Source organism: Chelonia mydas, chromosome 1 (genome assembly GCF_015237465.2).
Source record: "Chelonia mydas isolate rCheMyd1 chromosome 1, rCheMyd1.pri.v2, whole genome shotgun sequence".
In the NCBI taxonomy this organism is placed as follows: Eukaryota; Metazoa; Chordata; order Testudines; family Cheloniidae; genus Chelonia; species Chelonia mydas.
Window position 1 is genome coordinate 95,195,010 of NC_057849.1, and position 19,017 is coordinate 95,214,026.

At 42.9% G+C, this 19,017-nt stretch overlaps 1 protein-coding gene across 2 annotated transcripts in view; it reads left to right on the forward strand.

The window, feature by feature from the left end:
* Positions 1-19,017, forward strand: part of CLDN10 (claudin 10) — a 104,935-nt gene that overhangs the window by 53,511 nt on the left and 32,407 nt on the right. Inside the window, exon 1 of one of the 2 annotated variants that reach the window (XM_037895852.2) lies at positions 17,934-18,338. The exons of the other annotated variant lie outside the window; for it this stretch is intronic. Within the exon in view, the coding sequence (XP_037751780.1) occupies positions 18,119-18,338 (220 nt within the window). The 5' untranslated portion in view covers positions 17,934-18,118. Of the gene's footprint in view, positions 1-17,933; positions 18,339-19,017 lie in introns of those variants that run through there. 2 annotated transcript variants of the gene reach the window in all.

The window sequence follows — 19,017 nt, forward strand, 5'->3', positions numbered from 1 at the left end:
AGTACAGTTTCCCCTTTAGTCCCCACAGTCAATCAAGTTGCCCATCTTCACCACTATGTATCAAACCAATGGCCACCTCCCCCAGGAAAGGAATGTTGTCCCTCTCAGAATCCAATTTAATCCCTGCTTCTGGCAGATTCCTCGAAGTAAGACCCTTCTCAAAACCCTAAAATAAAACAGATTAAAATTCAGCAGTTCTTCATACCCCTCAAGGGTCACCTTCAGCAGGCTACTCACCCAACATCCACTCTGTTCTTCAGTTCCTCTGCCCATATTCCAGGGCCACACTCTCCAGGTGATCAGCCTGCCTCAGCAGTCCCTCTTCTTCAATTCCTGCACCCCTACTTCAGGGCCTCCAGACATCTGGCAATTATCTATGCTTCTTACAACTCTTCTTCCACAGCCCTCACCTCAGGGCTTCTGCAAGCAGGCTCCTATAGTGTTCTACCCCCCATGTGGAATCCTAACCCTACTGGGCTCCTTCTCATAGGAGCCATTTTCCAGAATCAACCCTCTTTTTCCTGGGCTCAGACTCAATGGTTGTTCTCCTCCTTTGCCTAGAAACCTCTGTATGAGCCTTCTATTCAGCAGGGTTCCCTAGGTCTGGCCAATTCATCAGTTCTCTCTCTATAGCATCTCTCTTTCACCACCATCTCTCAAGTACTGCAGTCGCCGGTCTCATGCAGGGCTCTAAAAACAACTCCCACCATTTCCTTCCTTCTCACCTTTCTCAACTGCTGACTGGATCTTAATAGGGGCCAGATGGCCTCAATCTAGCCCCATCAGGAGGCAACTAACTAATCACAGGTGAACTGAACCCATTCAGTCTTAAAGAGACCATCAGTAACAGAGTCTTTCCATTGACTTCAGTGGGCATCTGACTGGGTCTTATGAGAATGATGGAGTAAAGTACTAATGTATCACATTTTTAGCCCTAAGAATTAGGGGATTTTCCCCATATATACATTAAAAAGTAAATACTCTCCATGGTACAGCAAAAATACCTTGTTAAGCTGTACATCCTAAGGAAAACCTTTTTAAAAGAGCTTTCAATCCCAGTTCCACTTTAGCAGCCACCATTACTTGTGGGCACAAAATTAATATTTCAATATCTAGCTAGTAATTACACCGGTCATCATTAAAATCATTTTTACCAACAGTTACCATAAAGTGCTGTCAGACACCAAAAACAATCACTATGGCAAGCATAGTGGAAACGGTGGTATCTCAAATAGCTGTTGGCATTTTGTTGTCTTATTGTTATTGTTCAATCTACAGACCACATTGCTGGTTCACCATGAGACTCCTGAAATACATGAATTTATTGCCAGGATCATTTCTGATTCTACTTCCATGTGACACATATGATGGCCCAACTAAAAAGGATATGCAGAAATTTCTACTGTTGAGAAGAATGATTGTTTTACTTTCTCATTCTCCTATACAATGCTACAATAATGCTCACTGCAAAAACTGCAGGGAAAGGTTTACATTCAAACAAATGACTGTTATGATAAAAAGAAAATGTACATTAGGTTTTGTAAAACTTTCCCTTCCATTTTTAAAAAACTGAAATTGAGCCAAATCTATTTGAGAATCTCCCTTTTTGTGATTCATGGAAAATATTTTAAGTTTTAATTGGATTTAATGCAAAACCTCTTAACGTGAGGGTCAGTCAATCTCACCGAAATCCAGAGTTAAATTCAGGAAGCCAGAACTGATTCCAGAGTGATAATCCTAATTCAAAACATTTTTCATCTAGGGAATGAAATGTGAATAATCAGGAATCAGAAAGAAAAGAGAAAAAAATACAGCATGATTCTGAAAATATATGGTCATTGGCAAAACTGTTTCTCTTTCTCATGGACAAGAACAAAATGAAACTACTGTAATAATGGAGGAACATTATAAGCAGTACATGAAAATCATACTGAAATTGTAACTTTTTAAGTAAAGATCAGTTGGATTACTCACAATATGTAAATTAAGCATGTGCATATGTCCTTGCTGGATCAGAGCCCTAATGAAAACCAACATATGCCACAAAGTGCTAATGATTTAAATTATAATTATAGAGGGGCATACTCAAGAAGTTTGGATAAAGATTCTGAAGTGGAACTTTCCCTATCTTTGCGTGTTCCATTTCAAGGTTTCTATTACAAATATAGACCTATATCATGAAGTTTGACCATTCCACATTCACAAATACAGCATTTCATTAAAACAACTTCATAAACATCACCCAGAATTCATAAGTTGTACAGACAGATTCCCCACATTGTCACTTCTGTACAGCTACTCTCTCTACTGTTTATATTCTAATATACCCATCACTGTAAAATCTAGGCACCAAACACAAGGATCAAAGGAAGTATTACTGCTGAAGAGTCAAACGTACATTAATTTTCAGATGAACCTTAGTTTGCCACATGTTTAAAAGGTCTGCACTGGACTCACACATTTAAACAATTGTTTTGCGTAATTTCCATAGTCTCTCTTGTTTCCAATCTGAGAATGTGATTCTAAGTCAAATGTTAACTCTCCTTTGTCACTGTAAAGCTGCATGCAGTGACTGAGAGCATGAGTACCAACCTCAGCGCAGACTGTTAGGAACCAGGGCACAAACCCCAAATTGGTTGTGAGTTCTGTATTTAGATTTCATCAACCAATTATCAAGTGTAAACTCCTCAGGCCTAAACATGGAGTTACTGACAGTCCCCTTTGGTACTCTGCTCTATTTTGCCACCCAGCTGAGCATACCTTTGTGATAGATGGTCCCTTACACCAAGGATCACAACATTATTCAGGTTATTTCCAGTTCCAAAAGACCAGTCACTTACCCCAGGTCCATTGCACCTTAGATGTCACACCAAAGACAACGCTTGTAGCCAATCATATAATAAACTATATAAAGATTTATAAAATAGCAAAAAGAAATTAGAGAGTTACTTACAAGGTTAAAGCCTCCAAAAATATATGCACAAATGAGTTACAAACTTAAGTTTCAAAAAGTAATAGATGCTTCTATAATAAACAAGTTTTATTGTCCTTTAGGACTAACCTAGGCTAAGACACTGCAGCTCTCTTGCTTATGCCTAGTATACCTTGTCCATCAGAATCCAAGCAGCATAGAGATACAGTTCCTTCTTGTTAGGGGTTTTTATCCCGCTCTTCCCTTGTGCTCTGATCATCAAATTCAGCTGATGGGAGGAATCCCCTTGCATGATTCATCCTTATGGCGTGGGGAGGGGCAAACAACCAACATCTTTTGTCCTCTTTATCATCCCACAATAGTCCGTCTGGTGTCAATGGACCTTTCCTGTTGGGCAGGACGGTAACACCTTCTGTTGGAGATCAGCACTTCACACTAGTTAAAGTCTCTCTCCTGTCTGGTGATTTACACAGTCACAGAGGCTCATAATACAACTGCTCAAATATTACCTTACAATATGGGATACAGATATTATAAGTGAGATTAATGCATGCAGCAACTCACAAACCTTCAATAAAGTCTAAACACATTCTTATAATTCTAATACCTATTTTAACACACAAGTGAGCCAGACTGATTTCAGCTGTGTATTAGTCAGTGTTCAGTTGAGACATGGGGACCTTGGCATAGGCTGGCACCTGGTCTGCTGGCGTCAGTCACCGTAACTATTCTGAGCCCAGCCAGACCAAATTCAGATTAAGTCACTCTGCTCAAGGTTTTTGTTATAATGTGCTGGAAGGATCATGTTCTGTACCATTAACAGTGGCAGCTGATGCCCAACATCAGCAGTGGGGCTGAAGGTATCAGTCGATAACCCCCGCCTCCCCTGACTGATCATTTTCAAAGTGAAAAATGGGCACATTGTGGTTGTGAGGGTGGTGGATGGGAGGTCATAGGGAAGCACTTTGTTTGGGCATATGGGAGGAACTATCCCCTCCCCTTTTCAGAATGAAAAACTGGACACGTAGTAAAGGGCAGGTTGTGAGAAAACAATATTAATCTCTGCCATCCCTTCACCAATCTCTCCTATTTCTTACCTCTCCCTTGTCAATCTAGCCTCTGCCCTACCATCTTCTCACCACACACCCCATCAATTCACCCTCACCCACAACCTTATTCAGTAATTGACCCTATCCCCACTTGCACTCAACCCAAGCCATCTCCCTCCCAATTTGAAACCTCCCCAAACCACCTTGGCTCCCTCTAACTCAAGCCACAGTTACACAGAAACTTCCACTATCTATCTCACAAGGCTGAGAACCCACCCCTCTACAGCTTGGATCCACCCCCTTCAGCGCTGAACCCTATGAACCCAACATCCCTAGGCTCAGAACCACCCCCCACCATACAGACCCAACACTCCAAGCTCAGAGCCTTTCCCACTCCTACCTGAGCCCCCACCCACTACCTCACTCAGAAGCCTCCTACTCTGCCCACCCCCACCACTAACACACAGGCCAGAAGCACTCTTGAAGTAGCCGGTTATAGCCTCCAGGGCCTGAAGGAGGCATAATCCTACCAGGAGCTCCCAGTGGCAGCAAGTGGTACTGCACCCTACAGTACATTGGCCACTCTACGTGCTAGTGACGCTAGTGGTGAAACTTAACCTACTTAGCCCCTAACGGCCAGCCATGCCTGACCATACAGGGCAAAGTCTAAAAAACGATGATCGATCCTTCAGTAACAACTTCCGAATTTGGCCCTATTTGTGCAGTCCATTGGGAAGCTATTTGATTACATATGTTTCATTATAATTTTTTACACTGACTTCACTTAGATTTATTTTTAATTTCCTAGTTATTCTGGCACTTTCTATGGTAGCATCCTCCAGAGTTTGGTCAAATATGTAGAAACCAGCCAAAAGGTGTGGGGGAGGGGATCCATAGGAAATACAATAATTACTTGAAAGTGCCTTTTAGAAATAGTTTTGTCGGCTTATAAACAGATATTTGATTTTGTTTAATCAACTGTATATCAGCCTTTTCCTGTTCTTTAAAGAAAAGGCAACAGGTTATAAATCTGTGCAGCTTTCAACTAGCTTGAACTAGCATTTAGTGATTGTTCTTGCAATGTCATACAAATCTCTCATTATTTTCTAATGGTGCTCTGTTTCCTTTAGAAAACTAATATATTGATTAGATCTCCAGTGAAGAACATCTACAGTATAATCAGTTCAGGGGAGATTAGTTGAATGGCTAATATCCGTACAGCCTCATGTTCTTAGAAAGGTTCCTGGTGCCAGGAATCCTAAGGGTGCGGTAACCTCAGGTAAAGCTACGCTTCTCATGCTTTGACTCTCCGGATCTGTTATTAATTCTCCATTGACACTAGGAGCATTTACTTCTTAAATATATTACACTCAATTAACTTCCTAGGTTTCCCCTGTCCCAATGCCGCAATTCAGATTGTAGGACCCAACAGCATTAAATCCACCTGGAGAAGGGGAACAGTGCCATGAGCCCCTTAATCCCCCGCCTCAGCACTGACAGTGGAGAGGACAACCCAGGAAGGGTCAGGGCCAGGCCAATCAGGAAAAGTACTGATTCAATCTCTTTCCCAGGCAGCCTACCCCAGCAGGACTCCTGTGGAGGCACAGACAGAAGGTGTGAAGTCTCCTCTGGAGCAACCACCTGCACATTCCACCTCCACGCATTCATGGCTGAAAGAAGGCTATCCTTTTGATATACTTCGTTGCTCACCTGAGACATTCAGAAACAGCTCCTTTGCTGGATAAAAGGCCTATATGGTCCCTCCTCCTTTCATTTTTTTAACATATAAAAAATACTGTCAAAAATGGTTGATCACAAAGAAACAAGCAATAGCTCCATGTGAGAAAACAAAATGCTCCTTTTAAAACAATTATGAATTGGCATAGTCAGCTATAAATAGAAACATTTTAAATATGGGTGAAACAGTTTGAAAACTGGAATTATCTTTTCCTATATGCAATCACATCCAGTGTTTTGCAAGACAAGATTTTATTGTTGTTATCATTAGTGCAAAGTGTGTTCACTCTTAAAATAGAAATACAATAGTCCAAATTCATTCTCTGTGTAACTCCACTGACTTTAATGAAGTAATCTTAGGGATGAATTTGGCCCAGTCTCTTTCTCTGGGTGACCTTTTGTTCAAAACGCTCACTATTTGGTTCTGACCAACTACATTTCTGTAAAAACCAGCTTTTTACTCACAGGTCCCTATATTAGAAGCGATGACAGGCTGTCAGTAAGTGTAAAACAAGCAGTAAGCAAGGTTTAGAATTTATTTATTTAATTTAATTTAATTATTATTTATTTAATTAGAAATTAGAATGGCTACCTACCAAAGAAATTGTTCCTATAGTCATGTCACTTTTTAAATTATGTTACAAGGCATAACAATGAGCCAACCAGATCTAAATTCAGACTTTTCCCTTAAATCTACTGTACTGGGGGATATTTGTAAGGAAGAACACTTGTAACTGATGCAACCCCCGTTATTTTATTCTACTGCTCTATACAGGAGTTATTTATAAGAGGAGTTATTTGCACAAACTTGGCTCTTAGCAAAGACACCCTGAATTCTCTGCCTCTGAGTTGTGCCTCCAGTGACATTTACCAGTTATTACCTTGTAAGTCATTTCTATTTTAAAGTCATTTCTGTTTTTAAAGTTAATGTAGTGCTCAGGAAAGATACCAGATTGCTAGCCCTGCCCATTTATCTATGTGCTGCCATGGGAATTGAGGTTAGTAATTGCATATGAAACAACAGGCCTGGGGTTGGTGGCAGGGTATTCTCAGGAGAAGCTCTGGAATTCGACTCCCCCACTGATCAGCAACAAAATCAATTGACCTTAGGACACATTATAAGGATCATCTCATGTTTCTGGAGGTTGGTAACTTCATATGGGCAACTGTGGGTTTTTTTGCAGGAGTGAAATACCCTATTTTCTTGTATGAGGCATTTTGTACATGCATTCTAACCCATGTTACATAGGATGTATTTTATAAATCAGTCAGTCAATAGATAAAATATTTCATCTGGGCTTATAGATTGTGATCTGCTTGTGTGTAGCAAGACCAAATTTTATGGTCAGAAAACTTCTGAACCACTGAAAACTATATTTGTGTTGTTTGCCAGGTGGAATGCACATCACTTAAAACAAGAGATATATTTCTGCAGATTTCCTGTTCAGTTTGTTGAACAGGTTATCTATTTTTAAAAGCATTGTATTTAAAAAGTTCTGGGTGAAACCCATACTCTTTTGAACCAAGTCAGGCAAGCTGTAAAAAAAATTAATGCATTAATCCCAGTGTCAAGGACTGAAGTCTTTCACTTCAAAATAGACTGTACAGCATGCAAAATGGGATGGTAGGAAATTTAGCAACTTTTATGAAATCTCATTTTTAATTGTTTTTAAATCTTTTGTTATCATTTTCAGTGAAGTTTAATCTTTGTTATGTAATATGCGGACAATGTAACTGTAATCATTCTTGTCCTAATAGTTTATAAAATAAGAATGTCTAACATATGTTTTAGCATAATTTATCTTCTGATAGTGTAAAAAACCAATAGAAGTGGCCCTATACAAACAAGAGTTGTTGACTGTTAGCTGATGCTTAAAATACTATATTTCAGTTTGCTCCCACTATGAAGGATCTCCTCGAAGCCACACAACAAAGATTAAAATAGGAAAGTCACTAATTTGACAAGACTCTTTTAGAGAGCTCTGCTTATATCTTCCTTCATTTTGGGAAGGGGGGATGTTTTCACTTTACAGAATAGCTTCCACTGGAAAACCTGCATAGCAGAATAGAATTTCTGCATACACAGCATAGTCTCTAACCCGAGCTCTTGGACTGTTAAGGGTGGAATCGCTAGCTCCAGGACATCCTGTAGATCTTTCACTCTGCCCTTAACCAGCAGACTACACTAATGAGTCAGGTTTCATTTCCTGCATTTCTGATTTCCCTTTTCAATACTCAATTCTTCAGAAGCATTCCAGGATACAAGAGGGCTTACTCCCCAGTACTGCACAAATAATATTTTTCTGTTTTCTTTGATCAGGTGCTCCACATGCACCTTGAAAACCATGTCACAGGAAACAGTTTGAAGTGGCCCAGCTTAAAGACCGTAAAACTAAAAGAAAAACTTATCTGGTACACAGGCATGACGACCTTAATCTGTTTATACTGGCTAAAGAACAAATAATGCTATCATCCACTATTTAATTTATGAGTCAATAATAGTTGCTTGTGATTTTACTCTGCAAAAGTTTAAATGTAACTGTACTTCAGACTTAGCAACAAAAGTGTTTCTGACAGACTCCTCCATGCAAGGTAATATAATATCCTTTTGTATATCATGCAAAACTATCAAACTGTTTCCGTCATTTGCAATCTATGTGTAACAATAATCATATATTGTCTATGACACCTTTAACAAGAAATCAGTAACAGTGCCTGATTATTTAAAAAGGAGACTGCACAACTGCATACGCAATATATGTGTAATCTACAGATACAGTTTTTACAACTGTGTATGTAAATGGAATAAATATATATATGTAAATGACTGTGGAAATGTACTAACGCAATTTTTGTGCAAATCAGACACAAACTATATACCTAACTTTTAAAAAAAATTGGCCCATAATTTGTAATAGCAATTGCAATTTACCCTCAAAACAGTGGTAGCTTATCTACAATAGAAAGTTTTACCAGCAAAACTTCTGCCAACATACTGCTACTGACATAGCTGTTTTGGAAGAGTGCATTCATGTTTGATTGCCTTTGCCAGTGCAGTGTGTCCACACAACACCAGGTGGGCTTGGCAGAAGATGTGCAGCACTGTATAGTGCATGCCAGTGTCCCCCAAACCACCATCCAGCACACAAGCTAGTGACAAAGATTTGCAGTATGTTACACGATACCAACACTGTGGTGGGAAAGTCCTACAATTCCCTCTGTTCCATCCCATAATCTACCTTTTTGCACCAGTTTTCAATCTCTCCACCATCTTGCCATCAAAAACATGGATGCTGAACAGATCAGCAGAGCTCTCTGGTCTGTTTCAGAGACAGGGCAAGTGATTCTTTTGTATTTGTGGAACTGCAACAACTACCAAGGCCATGCAGCAGGAAACTGAGAATGCTGAGGAGGAATAGATGATATGGACAGTGAATGAAACTGGCCAGCTGTGGCAGGTATTGCTGTACATTGGGGATAGACAGTATTGGGCTCATGAAATGAGCACTGAGTGGTGGAATTAGCTCATGATGCAAACCTGGGACAACCAGGAGTTCTGCAGAATTTTCAGATGTGATGGCCAGTTTGCTGAAGTCAGACAGTGTGATGCTTTGTTTTGCTGCAATACAGAGTAATTAGCCGGTGCATGAATTATTTCTTTGCTTAGGGGAGCTATTGATTTGTGGGGTTTGCATCTCTGTATTGTAAGACAAAGAGAATAAATCCTGGTTTTCACAAAATAGAATTTTATCATGCAACAATAAACAACACATAAACTACTAAAAAAGAACGCGCAAGATGCTAACAGCTCAGGGGCGCATCACAGATCAGAGTAGGTGTATTCACAGCAGTCCTCCTTATTGTCCGCTCGGTCTGAGCTAAGGCATACTGCTTCAGGGAATGCTGGTGCCTTGAGGAGAAAGGTGTAGGGGAGGTGAGGGTGGCCTTGGCCCCAGGAAGAAGGAATTGTTGTCCATGCAGTGTATTGGCTGCTGGAGTGCTCTACTCCTAATGCTTCAGAGCATCCGAATTTGATATCTGAGGAATTGCATGATGTGTGGGTGCACCTGTCCTTTCTCCGGCATTCAGTCCCAGCAGTCTCCTGGGCTCCAGTCTCAGCAGTCTGGAGCAGTCCTGAGAACCTGTCTTCTCTTGTCTGTTTCTCTTTCCTCCCTATCATAGTGAGTCTCTCAGTGGGTGTAGAAGGGGCAGCCCTCAAGGATTCCACAACCGAGGTCACTGAAAACTACCAGGCAGAGAGCCACTGTTAGATGTAAGGGGTTAGCTGGCAGCACAAGATAATTAACTCACTAAATTTTTTCTCATATAAAGCTGCATAAAAAATATGTACAAGCCCACAGTCACTACCACTTAACAATACCCAGCATGGTGAGTACATGGGGTCACATTTCAATCCCCCTATGTGAGGAGTGGGCAGGACCTGGGGAACTTTAGGGACAGTGTAGTAAACATTGATTAACTTGTTACAGGCAATGGTGATGCTAGCGGATATATCACTCATGAGGATACCAAAGGCCCAGAGAAGGCAGCTGTTCAAGAGGATTTGCGGTTACCCGGAGCTATATGCTGCTGGGTTTTTCACAGCAATGGTCACCCGGAGCACCTCTGCAGTGTGGGTTCGGAAGATGTCCTACCACGGTGGTAGAAAGAAGGCTGCTCTGCCTAGGAATGTCTGGACAAAGATCAAACACAGCCTGCTCAAAAAGTTCTGTGAAATTGTCCCAGAGGACCAGGAAGCTGTTGGGGCCAAGATAAACCAGCGGCTCCATATGCAGCAGAAGATTATGACTGCTGAATAGAGTTGTGAATCTGTCCAAGCCAAGATCTAACTACACACTGTTTCTATCTCTTTCCTGAAGCTAACCACAACATACAAGTGATGAGTTTTGGACTTGAAAACCACAAGTTTGAACAGCATGTGTAATATGCTTTACACTTGAAAATCTGCACACTACAAGTTTACAATGCATTTTCTGAAAAAGCATAGTCAGAATACCCAGTTGCTACTATTTTCTATTTTTAGTATATTTAATTTTATTGGTTAGCAGGCAAGCACTGTCTCCATATGTATCTGAATGCTCAGGTATTAGTTTGCACGTAGCTTACAAGTGCTGGAAGCTTTTTTTTTTTTTTTTTTTTTTTTTGCCCGTTCGCAATGTATAGAATTTTATTTGGTTACCTTCCCTGCAAAACTATATACTTCGAAAGCAAAATTATTTTCCAGCATTATGTATTTGTGAATGTTTCTGGATGCTTTTCCCTGTTTTCTTTCTGTCAGTTTTGCCTAGGAAGGCCAGTGCATGCTCTTAAAATAAACCAGCTACTTTAAAGCAGAATTCCTTTGTTCCCTGTTCACACGTGGTCAGCTGCCATTTTGAGAGGGGAAGAGGAGAAATTTGGGAAGCCCTGGAAAAAGTAAAACAAATGGCATTCATTAATGAGACCAGTGACTTATACCCACCTGAATTCCTTTCTCCTTCCTCAATGGAGTTCAGCCGGGCCTTGAGGAAGTCTTCGCTCTCCATCAGCACTGCATCATCCATATCCCCCTCTTCAAAGAGTTTATCGTTTGTGTGCAGTTCAAGGGTTCCTTCTTCTGGATGTCATGAGATGTCCCCTGCCCATAGCAGGTAGATGGTGGGATTCCCTCTCAATATGGCGTAGAGCTCTACATAATAGCGGAAGCTGTGGGAGACAGCACTAGATTTTTTGTTGCTCTCCTTTGTCTTTTGGTAGGCTTGCCACAGCTCATTCACCTTTGCCCGCCATCGGAAATTATCCCTGTCATACCTCAGTTTCTGCAACCTCTATGCAATATCTGCATAAACATCTTTATTCCGGTGGGAATTCCGCAGCTGTGCCTGCACTGCTCCTTCTTCCACAAACCCAGGACATTCAAGACTTTGTTTCTGGACCAGTCAGCAGCACGAGGCTTAGCTGGAGTTTTCCATGGAGCCATACCTGTGTGCTAGCAAAGGTGGGCTAGTAGGAAAAGAGACATTGCCAAAACACTCTGGGGATTTTAAGTTGGGGGGCAGGCATGGGCTACTGGTCTTTGTGAACCCTTGGCAGCAAAAATTCAACCAGAGCAGTCACTCCCATGGGCACAATGACATTGTAAACTTGTTGCTGGAGGACTGCTTGTACTGATACCGGTATGTCCGCGTTCACACAGGCACTGTGCTGGTCGAACACTACTGCTAGAGGCCTTATGTCACTCGGGGAACTGGTTTAACTTTCACTGGCAAGAATTCAGAGTTTTGTTGACAGGACTGAAAATTCAGGGTGGATGCATGCTAGTAAAATTTTACAGTACAAACCAAGCCTAAGAGTAGAAGCAAAGTAAATCCCAAACATCCCATACTATATACAATAAATAGAGTCCCACAATAAACAGTAGGACTAATAAGGAAACAAACGCCTGAACCATGATGGAAGGATGTAGAGGAGAAAAGAATTCCAGAATTGTAGACCACTGATTCCAATCCATTCCACATTTTACCTAGGAAAAACCAGGAGGGAAGGGATGAGCCAGTGCAATGTGGAAAGATTGAAGTTGGAAGATTTGTGACTTAAAAAGGCCATAACTGAGGAAGTTTTAGCAGCCCAGAGAAGATGTGATGAATAGCTGGTAAGGAGATAAAAAGAAATGTATAAAGGAATCACCCCTTAAAAGAATAGGATGAATAGTATCATGAAATATTTAATATTTATATTAACCAAGTAATGTATGAAAAATACAAACACCAATGGGAGGAATACCTGTTGTAACTGCCCCCCTCCTCCTCAGCTCAGGGACGGGGGGGAACACAAAGGAGAACTGGTTGCTGTTAACTGGTTGCCAATCTCAGTGATTTTATTCTGGATTTACACCAGTGTAATTGAGATAGTCTCACCCATTGTCTCTATCTATATTTTTTAAAAAGACAAAATAATAAAGTTATTATTATTATCTCCAAATATTTTTCAGAAGAAATTTTTTTTTGTGGAACAGAATATTCAGTTGAACAGAGGAAAATTGTTTCTTACAAACATCTGGGGGAAAAGTAACTACCTACACCAAAGAATGCAAATTGCCTTTAATAATTGTCCTGCCACATTCTGGACTAGCTTCGGCTTCTGAAAGGTCTTAAATTGTAGCCTCAAGTGGAGTGCATCACAGTAGTTTAATCTCAAGATACAAAGACACAGAAAAATGTCACCAGGTCCACATCTGAAACAAGACATCTATGACAGAGTGCTGGACAACAGCAACAGATTCAGCACTCTGATCACTGCAACTTCAATTAGTTTCCCAGTGCTCACCTGAATATGGGAACTGTACCAAACTGATCAATTCGCAATAGGCTGAAAAGAGTAAAAAGCTAATTACCTCATTAACTCAGAGGGTACAAAGGCACAGGAAGGAAGCACAAAAGGGAGAGAGAAAGTGAAAGAGCTGTAGGCTGGTAGAGCTAGGGCCACAGAAGGTCTCTGCCTTACAGCCCCAGGATACTATTAAAGCTGCTGCACGATCTATAAAGGTGGTGGGAATGAACTTTGTAAATAAATAACTGGGTGTTTGACTTGAAGAAGGTCTCCGAATAGTTTGCTTGTCTTGAAAGAGGCAAGAGTGGAGCATGTCCCTGCCACAAAGTTATACAACTTAGCAAGCAAAGATGGAAAAATATGTTCTTCAGGGCCGGTATCAGGGCACACAGTAATAGCTTTGGGTCAAATAAGACCACTAAGTTGTGAAATTAATTCACAATCAATGGCTGCACAGTCAGTTTGCCATGCTGATATAATTCTAGTCAATTCTTGTGTTGCTTTCCCAAACCTACTAATGTTATCTCAGCCTTATCCAGACTGAGCCTCAACCAGCTGGTCCTCATTCAGGACCCAGTCTCCTGGTCATCCATTACCCTGCACCAAAGGAATCAGCTGTAAGGAGAAATACAGCTGGGTAACATTCACCTAATGCAGACATTGTAGCCCACAATCTCTTTATTAACCTTCCTAAAGGTCTAATACACATATTGAAAAAATGGGTGGGCAATACAGCAGAACCCTGCAGTTCCTAGCATGAGCGAGTCTTTGGGATAGATGAATAATCACTTTCTGGTTCCTCTCTGATATTAAGAAACAAAGCTACTTCAGAGCAGTTCCATCTATTTCTACTAAGGACCATGGCATTGTCATCAGCACCTCATGATCAACCACATCAAAGACAAGGGATAGACCCAATAAAGTCACCATGGACATTGTGGGCCTGGTTCTCATTTCACTGTCGTTGTAAAACAGACCTTAAAATATGGCTAATTTACATTTATACTCACTTTGAGGCCTATTTACTCTGCCACATTGATGTAATGTATAAAAAAGAATCAGATCTAGTATACAGAAGAATCAGATCTATTATGTTCATCTATAAGCCGGAGATCATTGACCAGTGCCTGCAGTTTTTGTCCCATACCCAAGTCTAAATCCAGATTTACTAGCAACAAGAAAATCTCAATACTGGTAACATTGCCATAGCTGCTTCATCGCCATCTTCTTAATGATCAACCCCCACAAAGCAGGAGACTCAATACCAATAATGTGTTGGTGAGATCATCAGAAACATGAGTTGATTTCTTGAGTAAAAGCCTCACTGACGCATCTTTGAACACACCTAGCATCCAACCCTCACACAACAAAGCAATGATAACTTCCACCAACAAAGGACCCACTCTCTCACTACTGGCCTTTACCAGCCTGGAGTGACATAGTTCCCAATGCCCAGGAGGAGGCCCAAAGGACCCTGAACACTTCCACACCTTCAGGGAGAAACACTGACCAAAACACAAAGAATGATCTGCATTTGTCTTCCCCAAACCTTATCCTGCACCCATGAATTCAACAAGCTGCATCTACAACCAACAATTTTATCAACATAGTAATCAGCAAATTCCTCACAACAAGAAAAAAGACTCGATTCAGTTTCCAAGTGTGGGTAGATTGGATTAACCAAGCTATCCACGACCCAAAACAATTCAAATGTGCATAACACTACAGTACTATGATGGAGATAAAACTTACCCTCTCCTGCACAGCTTCCAAATAAGATTTTTTAAAAATGATTTATGTCATATAGATCAGACTTAGTCTGGGACTTTGTCCACTGGTATTATAACCTTCTTCCCTCTCCTTTCATCCTCTGCAAGTCATCTGTGAACCACAGTGACCTGGAAGGGCAAAGTCAGAGCAAGGGCATTCAGGAACCACTGTATCAGTAGCTGTGGACATAGATCTTGATAATATCCTCAGACCATCAATAGAGTGGGAAACTGGCAACAGAGTACACTCCCTCAGAGACTTTCTGAAACATGTCTGCCTACCTAACCGTTGCAGGCTTTTTAAACTGCTATATATCAATGAAGTAATTAAGTTAATGTTAATAACCACTTGGTAAAAAGCAAAAGAACATTCATTATAAAAGAAAGACGTAAAGGCTTGTTCTTCCCCTTCAACCACTGCCTGTTTGGCAAAAACATAAAAGATAATGTAACAATTGTTTCAAAACAAATAAGAGAAAAGACAAATTAACTTGTGTGCTTTTCATGTCAACTCCAAAGGCATTGTTGAGCTTTCAAATGGAAAATAAATAACTACTGACCATAGGAGAAACCAGGATGTAGAATTATATTAATGCAAACTCTGGCTTGTGGAATATCATCAGTCTGTTAATTAAAAAAGTTGCAGGTAGAAAGTTACAAGTTCAACACATAATTAAAAAGTTGGGGCAACAATATTAAAATGTCTGGCATCTAAGCTCGTTTTCAGAAAAATCAGTAATAGAAGGGAAACAATTCAAATTGGGGGCTATTTTTAAAATGTTTCTATGAGTTTATACAGGTTGCGTTAGCACTACCCTGGAAAACAAGTTCATTCTTTATGCTTGATAAACACATATTTTTACGTGCAATGTTTGAAACCATATTTTATTCAATATACACTGGCAAGGATTTTTCTCTGTGTGCGTTGTGTAGGATTATATGGAGAAATACATATCCATATATTTAATTAAAATATAGATTAGGTTCTATATGGAGTATAGGTTCTATATGGAGCTCTTGTTTCCCAGAGCTGATAAATAAGGCTTGTCAAAGGGCAAAAAACCTTTGGCACCAATTCAGATATTTCTTGTGGGGAGGGCAAATTCTGGTTCCCCCTCCATCCCCTTGGCAGGGATCCCGGGCACCCACTTGACTTCCCCATTCCTTCAGGGACCCCAGGTATCCTTTGGCCAGGGAGTCTCCCATCTCTATTAACCACACACAATGCATGAGCCAGTGCTACCAGGAGCCAAATTCTCTGTGGATTCCCCTGTGCTCGACTGTACAGTACAGGAACAGAGTGTCCCAACACTGTTTGATCCAGCTGCCCTTCCATCAGTACGGAGGGGCAGCTGGGTCAGATTTCTGTGGCATTGTGACCACCCATTTGGAGTGTCACTTCAGACTGCTCCGGCAGCAGCTGCACAGTACAGGACCTCTGCTTAACAGTGGCTCCACAGTCAATGCAAAAAGCTTGGGGGTGGCACTTGCATCATGCCCCACCCCCAACTAGCACTACTGAGACAAACAAAGCTAGAAAATATTAAGAAATCCCCCCAGCTACTATCATAGATTATAAGGGTTGGAAGGGACCTCAGGAGGTCATCTACCCCAACTCCCAGCTCAAAGCAGGACCAATCCCCAATTTTTGCCCCAGATCCCTAAATGGCCCCCTCAATGATTGAACTCGCAACCCTGGGTTTAGCAGGCCAATGCTCAAACCACTGAGCTATCCTTCCCCCTGTTAGTGACAGCCCCCCTATGTCTGCTAGTGAGAGCCCCCAAAACTCTCACATGCACAAGAGAATACAAAATGCAATTTCCTAAAGTGTTTCTCCTGGTCTTTTTCATTATTATAAAGAACAACCCTCTTCCACCTCCCCCCACCCAAAAAAACCCCTCCAAACAAATCAACAAAACACCCTCTTATAATCGTTTCCATCCAACAATTAAACTTTGCCTATCCAAACTACAGAGCATTACAAAGGCTTGATTAGAAATGCTGGATAGATGGGAATGTTTCAATGGATCTACAACCCCTCCTCTAAAGCCTTGTCGACTAGCCAAAATTGAGGGGAATAGCTACTGCGAAATAAGATATAAACACATCCCATAAACAAATTGCTCTCCATAGGAGAGATGAGTGTCTATACATTGCACTGTCACCAATCCTAGCGCCTTCTCGCTATCTATAGGCTAGCAGCTCAATACCACATTAGTGTTTCCCCTTACTAATCAAAGGAAGACCATAGCTCTGGTTAACCTATGTGGGCAGGCAGGCAGACATACGGTATAAGAAGCCCCAGAAGCTGGGGCAGACCATGATGCCTCCTGATACAACAATATTCTGTTGCTTTGGGATCTGGATTATTCTGGTGGACTAGCAGACACTGTCTGTGTACTACATTTTAGATGGTAAGAAAGGAGGGTAAGTGGCCAACAGATATCCAGATCCTATAGGACACAGATGGCAAAGTAGAGCGTTGACTCCAGAATATGCTGGGTGCACACTGTTTGGTGGAATAGCAGAAACAACCATGACTGGGTTTGTGGCCGCGATCTGGCAGGATCCCGATGCCACATCCAAGTTTTTGCAGCACGGCTGCACTGGGGTGCGGCCGGGCCCAGATTTAAACACAGGCTAAACATGTTCTGTTCTCCATCGAGGCCGTGGGATCGGTGGGATCCAACAGCCTGCATCAGCGCCAGCGGCCAGACCTGAGGTTTCGCGGTGCTGTCATGCCGGGCGGGGTCACGGTCCAGTGTGCACGGGTGCAATCGGAGCGTCGCCCCGTGCCCTCTATTCGCACTGGGGGGGCCTGGGTACAAACGCTGGCGGGGAGCCGGCGCGGTCGGGCTCGCAGCCTGGTCCCTTTGTGGTTTAAAAGCAACGCACCCGGCACAGCCGCGGCTGCTGAGGGGGAAGGGAGGTCCGGGAATAAGGTCAGTGCGCGCGGCTACGAGAGCGGGAGAAGAGCAGCTGCGCCCCCGGGCTGGGGCTGGGGCTGGGGGCGGGAAGGGGCGCCGGCTGCCCGGCGCGGCGGGAGGAGGTCGCTCATCTCGCCCCGGCTAGGGTTTCGCAGGCGGGGGGAGGATGCTCCGCGGGCTGCAGGGGTGGGGTCTCTGGGGCTGCAGCTCCCCCTGCTGATGCGGCTGCCGAGCGGGGCGGCTGCCGGGCCAGGTGCTCTGTGCAGTTCCTCCAGCCAGCGGGCGCCTGCTGCTTCGGGACCGCTCCCCGCCGCCGCCGCCTCAGCCTGCCGCCTGCCGCCGGCGCCCCGGGCTCCGCTCGCCCAGCGTCCCCCATGGCCAGCCTGGCTGCGGAGATCATCGCCTTCCTGCTGGCCATCTCGGGCTGGGTGCTGGTCTCCTCCACGCTGCCCACGGACTACTGGAAGGTCTCCTCCATCGACGGCACCGTCATCACCACCGCCACCTTCTGGGCCAACCTCTGGAAGACCTGCGTGACCGACTCCACCGGCGTGTCCAACTGCAAGGACTTCCCCTCCATGCTGGCACTGGACGGTCTGCACCAGCCCCTGCTGGGGCTTCTTATACCTCTTTGCTTCTCCCTGTCTGTCTGTCTGTCTGTCCGCCCGCCGGCCAGCCGCGGGCTGGGGTAGGCGTCCAGAGCCCCCCCACCCCCGGCTAGTAAGCAACCCCCCCCCCCCCCCCGAGCTACTGGCCTCCAGCGAGAAGGGGCTAGGCTCATTGTGTGAACTATACACACACACAAACGTCCCCAGAGCAACGGGCCTGCTGCAACACAGCTGGCCAGGCGTCCTAGAGGGGTTGCGGATGAGAAGAGCTGGCACTGAGGTGACCCTCTCTAGCCAGCCTTTCTAGTGATCTGCTACAGGTCGGGAGGCAAGAGGTTAATGATTTGGTGGGCGAGATTACGAGGGTTTGTTTGCTGGGGTCGGGAGAGTGCTCTTTATAACAATGAAAAAGGCCAGAAGAAACCCTTTTAGAAACCATATTTTGGCCTCTTCAGCTTCTGAATGGGAGAGTTTGGGGGGATGACAGTAGCAGCCATGGTTAATGGAGGGATTTCTCAGAATATTCTCAGCAGTTTAATTTCTATTTGGTGCACTTCGACTCTGTTTTTAGCCCTTCAGCAAGTCTTACTTACCTGCCATAGGAAGCATTCTTTTTCTTGGTCTATCAGCGTAATCTGTATTTTAATTCAATGCATCAACATAAT